Source organism: Hevea brasiliensis, chromosome 3 (genome assembly GCF_030052815.1).
Source record: "Hevea brasiliensis isolate MT/VB/25A 57/8 chromosome 3, ASM3005281v1, whole genome shotgun sequence".
Taxonomy (NCBI): domain Eukaryota; kingdom Viridiplantae; phylum Streptophyta; class Magnoliopsida; order Malpighiales; family Euphorbiaceae; genus Hevea; species Hevea brasiliensis.
This window is the reverse complement of record NC_079495.1, coordinates 2142828-2148892: the sequence shown is the minus strand read 5'-3', so window position 1 is coordinate 2148892 and position 6065 is coordinate 2142828. Positions and strand designations below refer to the sequence as shown.

Below are 6065 nucleotides of genomic sequence, written 5' to 3'. Positions count from 1 at the left end.
CAAATTTTGACAATTAAAATCCGCCATAAGAAAAGCCATAAAAATAAAATTAAAATCATTTTAATTTTCAATTTAATGTCGTTCCTCAATCTTCTTGAAAACATAAAATTCATAAAAAAAAGTAAATTTCTGATTTTTTACTTAATTTTTATGTAAAATAAACTATATTTTTAGAAAAAAAAAATGAAAGTAACGATTTAAAAAAAACAAATTTCTATTTTTGTTATTTTTTATCAAATTTTATTTTGAATTATAATGAAAATTTTAATTAAATAGAATTTAAGTATAAATAAAATTAAGAATTTTAATTTATATAAACTTTAAAATTAATTTCAATAATAAAATATAATTGTAAATAATTAAAAAAAAGGGTATTTTTGACAAAACAAATGTACTCCTTTCATATATATATATATATATATATATTATAGATAAGATGAATTATTGGAGTGTGGTGTTCTTAAATGTTACTTTTCTATATATATATATATATATATATACTGTGGAACCTATTCTCCATAATGTGCTTGGGGAAAATCAAGGTCTAAGCACAAATTAAAGTAGAGAACAAATTAAGTTGGTATCAGAAACAGCAGTGGACCATTACCTTCAATTTCAACTTAGTTATTATATTATTCTCTTTGGAACTCTATATAATACATGATAACACATCTTGTGTTGGAGTGAGGAGAGTAGTTAATATCTCCATATCCAAACAAAGAGAGATCTTATTAAGTTTGTTGTTTCTTTCTTTCTTGGATTGAATAGTTAATATGGCAAATCCATCAGGGCAAGGTAGTAACAAGGTTTACTCCTTCAAGATCGTCTTGATCGGTGACGTTAATGTTGGAAAAACCACTCTTATTGAAAGTTTCGTTTCCGGTGCCTTCAAGAGTCCTGAGCCCACAATTGGTACTTTAGTTTTTACCCTTTGATTTCCTAGTTTTTGGGTGCTAATTACAAAATACACTTGCATACTTAGTGTGATGATGCTGTGTCTTTTGTTTTGTCTCAAGGTTTCTCCAACAAGATCAAAGAGATAAATATAGGTGGGAAGCAATTGAAGCTTTCAATTTGGGACACTGGTTTGTATATTTTTTTCTACAGAAAATTCTTACTTGATTTATTGTGAATTTAAAACATAATTATATGAGATATATGAATTTAATAAATAAATTTTACTATATATTTTATATTTTAAATTCATATTAAATTAAATTTAGATAAAAAAAAATCTTTTATTTACGTTAATTTTTCATTGAATATGGGCGCATATAATTAAGCGTTTCTACACTTCTTAATTAATTACTTATTTGCTTAATTAGTGATGGATCCTTCCTGCAATTTAATTAATTATCTATCAAGTTCTAATTTTCCACGATTAGTGTGTGTCTGTATATATATACACATACACGTGTATGTGTGATTTTTTATGATCAATTATATGCAAGAGATTTGCTTTGCAGTAGTACTGCATGATTGATTTGATTTCTCCAAATTAATCACAAATCAACTATCAATAATCATTATGCTTCCTGCAGCTGGACAAGAACGTATCCGAGGAAATACGGCAAGATATTATGAAGATGCAGACGGGATCGCTCTTGGTATGCCCACTTTCATCTTTATATTTTCCATTTTTGTAAGAAAACTTATGATTATAATAATTAAAAGCATTGATAATAAATGGCCGTAGAGATTTAGTGAAGTTATAATATTGTCTAATATTTAGATTTATCATAGTTTTAAAATATATGCACTTTATGAGATTTATTATTTAATAAATAAATTTTATCATATATTTTATATCTTTAATTTATATTAATCAAATTTAAGTAAAAAAATTTATCTATTCAAATGGTTTTTCAAATTTAATCTCTTTCATTTATTGGAGATTTTAGATTTATTATTTTTACTATAACAAGTCGATAATGTGTATTTTTGCGGGGTTTCTTACAATCTTTTTTAGAAGGAAAGATAAAGGTTCATTGAAAAAAAATGATATAAATCAGAAGTAATAAACTTTCTTGCACTATTAATCCTTTTTTTATTAGATAAATTTAACACAAGTCCTATAATAAATTAAATATATAAACAACTATCTTGATTTAAAGACAAAAATTAAAATAGTAAAAATTTGAACTCGCCAAATTAATTGATGGGAATCGCACTCCATTTAGTAGTAATTTTTAGCTACTATTGCGCTCTATAGTCTTCTTATGAATCTAATTTGATTACCTCCAAAATAAGAGAAGCAAAAATCCTCAAAATTGAAGCAACAAATGCAAATCTACTAAAAAGATAGTCAATCTAATCATTATTGACTTAAAATAAAAAATAAAGAAAAATTGAAAAGAAAAGGGGAGAGAAAATCTCATTAATAACTGGTAAGAGTTAAAAAAAAATATCAAAATACATTTTTATATGTGTATAATAAAATCACGTAATTAATTTAGCAATATACATAAATGGGTCATAATAGATTTAAACACATTAAAATAAAACAAGTTAATTTGTTAACCCATTTAAATGTCATGTGTTTAAGTGGATTAAGTGAGTCAATCCGATTAAACTTATATTTTTAGCATGTCCTAAATAGATTGACCAATTTATAACTCAAATCTATTTATATTTAACTTAAACTCGCCTAACTATACGTCTTGTAAATGGATCATATCAAAAATTACCAACCCTAGTTTGTTCTCAGTTTTAATAACCATAAAAAAAAATCAAAGGTAGCATTGATTTCAGCTATAATTTATAGGCAGCATTTAGATGTCAAAGCTGCTATTGTTGAGGGAAGTATTTTTTTTTTTTAAATATATTAATTAGAGAAAATTAAAAAATTATTTAAATTTTAATTTTATAAATTTTAATTATAAGGAAAATAAATAATAAATTTATTTTTTTAACACTAATTTTTTTCTATAATATCTAAAATAATTTTTTTTTCATAAAAAAAAAAAATTTGACCTACAATCATAATATCAATTCTCTGATTATTCCTAAAAATTATTCTTTTTATGAGAAAAGAAATTCCCATTAAATATTTGTGTGTTTATTACAGTTTATGATGTGACAGAAAGGTCAACGTTAAACAACTTAGTTAACAAATGGATTAAACAAATGGAAGAACATACGACAAAGGAGAAATGTGTGAAGATACTAGTTGGAAACAAAATTGATAAAGTAAGTTTTCTCCTCTCTTCTTGTTTGCTCACAATCAATCAAACAAATTAATTGAATTTCATATGACAATTTATCAAATGTGAATTCAGGAATCTGAAAGGGTTATAAGTAAAGATGAAGGAAAGGCTCTAGCAGATAAGCATGGATTTTTGTTTATTGAAAGTAGTGCTAAAATTAAAGAAAATGTGGACAAATGTTTCAAAGATCTAGCACTTAAGGTACTCTTAATTACTACTCAACCATCTGTTCATTAGTTTAGAATTATTATGTTATTGTTGGTTATCACCTACATTGACTAGGTCCATCTATCAATAACACAATTAAGTCTCTTGTAGATTCTGGACGAAATAGATGATAAGAAGCCCAAGAAGGACGACGTCCCGGAAAAGAAGCCGCCGTCAACACCTCAACCACCAACAGTGAAGCCTGAACCACCAACAGTGAAGCCTGAGCCACCGATAGTGAAGCCTGAACCACCAACAGTGAAAATTGAACCACCAAAACCTAAATCATCAGAAAAACCATCTTCATACTCGGCAACACCGCCATGCAAACGCTGTTGCTAATAAAATACGATGCGCCACCACAGCTCCAGCCACAGGGCAGCGCTTTGACCAACACGAAAGGAGTATCTATTATCAAGAACCAAATAATGCTAATAGCTTGTGCAAATTAATGGCTTTGTTTTTCTCCTATGGCTAAAATTGGATAATAATGATAATAACAGTACTATTATAGCATCTTAAAATCTAGTTGTCTCGATCTTTATTTCCATTTGAGCAAGTCCTTAGAAAAACAATTTTGCTTCTACAATGTTGTCTAACTAGAGATGCCAACAAAATCACCAGCTACGAGCCACGGTGAAAAACAAAGCGTCTCTTAACATGGATAAGATAAAGCTTGATCTTTTATCCAAGAGATTGTTTGGTCAGAGCCTACTAACATGACACCGCACTAGCTGTAGATTCCAAAATTCTCCTAGCTTTTGTGTTTGGGTCTGGTAGCTCATCACTGGGGTTCTGCAAAAACTAACTGATTAGTAGCAAGTATGGCATAAAGGTATCATTGTCAAAACCCTTAAGAAGATGCTAACCGTTCCATATATACATTAATTTGTTCTTGTTGCAAAGGCACAGAAAGCCAGCAGCAATCTTCTTCTTCTTCTTTGTTTTTTGTCTGATAAGCAAGCAATAATGAGTTATTGTTGAGAATAATTAGAAGCCAGGGAGCCTAGCAAATGATACAAGCCAATCAAGAGACAACCAAGACAAAGAACCTAAACGAGCAACCGTAAAAACACTGCTGATTAAACAGGACAACCAAAAAAAAATGTATATAATAATAAACTATTTATTAAAAAAAAAATAATAACACATGTAGATTTTGAATATGTAATAATAATTAAGTAAAAAAAAATAATTTCATAAAATAATAAATTATTGCTATAATAATAAATTAACAATTGTTCTTGAAAAGTTTCCATTTTCTTGAAGCATTGTATGATCACTCATCAAAGACATTTTTTCTTAATATATGTAAATAAAGAATTATTCAACAATTGATTTCATTCAACTTGTCTTTGCAATTTTTAATGCAAAGAGTGCCATTTCAACGCTTGCAATTGCAACATGTAATACAAACACTAATTTTATAAACGTGTAAAGTGATGGATATATTTAAATTTTTTATATATTACATGTCAATCGTCAAAATAATATATACAATAATTATTAATATACTTAATATAAAGCTAGTAGAAAAATCAAAAAACACTAATTTATTAATTGATTGCAAATTAAAAATAATAAAATTTCTGTAACTAAAATACACATGAATAATTAAAAAATTTTAATTCTTGTTTATTAATAGATTTCTAGTAGATAGATTTTTATTTTTTCAGGTTTCATTATTTATTTAAAGTACTAGAACAATAGGTATCTGTAGTGAACTGTTCAATAAATCTAAATTTATTAAATATAATAATATTTAAAAAACCATTTTAATGAAATCATATAAATAATATTATAGCAGACACACAAATTTAAGACACATACATAATCACATAATATAAGAATGAAAAAAAGAATAATACAGAATTTATGTAGTTCGATTATAAGGTCTACGTCCATGGGCAAGACAAGAGAAAAAGTTTCACTACGTTGAAAAGAGTAATATACAATCACTTGGAACTTTCAAACCCTAACCCCAATGTGTTTCCTGAATATCCTACAAGTTTACTGCAAAGGGAATAATATTACAATATTTATATTGGTCCATACGGACCCGGGCCTATCGGCTTTGGCCCTTTGCTACCACTAAAAACCTCACTTTTATTCCAGTCGGGTCGTATCACAAATTGGATCCATAAAAGACATATCTAAAATTCAAGCCATATAAAAATAATAATTCTTTCCCTTTGCTTGAATTCCCTCCATCATCAACAAAAAATCACCACAATACTCTGTCTTGTCATGTGTCTTTGCAAGGGCAATATTGAGCACAACAAAAACTAATCAAGTCTAGCCAATGCCTCAACTTACTGACTGAAACTCCCTTAATCATTATATCTGCTGGATTATTTTGTGTAAAGACTTTCTCCATAACTACAGTCCCTTAAAATGCAATGTCTCGAATGAAGTGATATCTAACATCAATATGTTTAGTTAGCTCATAGTATATCTGATTCTTTATGAGATGTATTGCATTCTAGCTGTCACAAAATATTATTGGCTTGTTCTGTATCAACCCAAAATCACTCACAAAACCCTGTAACCATAAAGCTTTCTTTACTGCCCCTGCTAAAGCCATATATTCAGGCTTTATGGTGAACAAAGTAACTGTAACTTGTAATATTGCTTTCCAACTAATAGCACTTT

At 27.8% G+C, this 6065-nt stretch overlaps 1 protein-coding gene across 2 annotated transcripts; it reads left to right on the top strand.

Annotated features, from left to right (window-relative positions):
- The first annotated feature begins 662 nt into the window (after positions 1-662).
- LOC110669165 (ras-related protein RABC2a) lies at positions 663-3929 on the top strand. Of its 2 annotated transcripts, none has more exons than XM_058143588.1 (6): positions 663-912; positions 1017-1085; positions 1542-1607; positions 3083-3189; positions 3279-3407; positions 3525-3929. In XM_058143588.1, the coding sequence occupies exons 1-6, from the start codon at positions 774-776 to the stop codon at positions 3753-3755; spliced, it is 741 nt and encodes a 246-aa protein (XP_057999571.1). In that variant the 5' UTR covers positions 663-773; the 3' UTR covers positions 3756-3929. The 2 variants fall into 2 exon arrangements, with proteins under 2 accessions (XP_057999571.1, XP_021686363.2); XM_021830671.2 differs by having other exon boundaries at positions 664-912; positions 3068-3189.
- Positions 3930-6065: the final 2136 nt, after the last annotated feature.

What these genes read in the sequence shown, in the direction of transcription:
- LOC110669165 (XM_021830671.2), top strand. Translation starts at nt 774, where the DNA reads ATGGCAAATCCATCAGGGCAAGGTAGTAACAAGGTTTACTCCTTCAAG. An exon ending in GCTTTCAATTTGGGACACTG is followed by an intron (nt 1,086 to 1,541) that starts GTTTGTATATTT and finishes TGCTTCCTGCAG; the next exon opens with CTGGACAAGAACGTATCCGA. An exon ending in TTGGAAACAAAATTGATAAA is followed by an intron (nt 3,190 to 3,278) that starts GTAAGTTTTCTC and finishes ATGTGAATTCAG; the next exon opens with GAATCTGAAAGGGTTATAAG.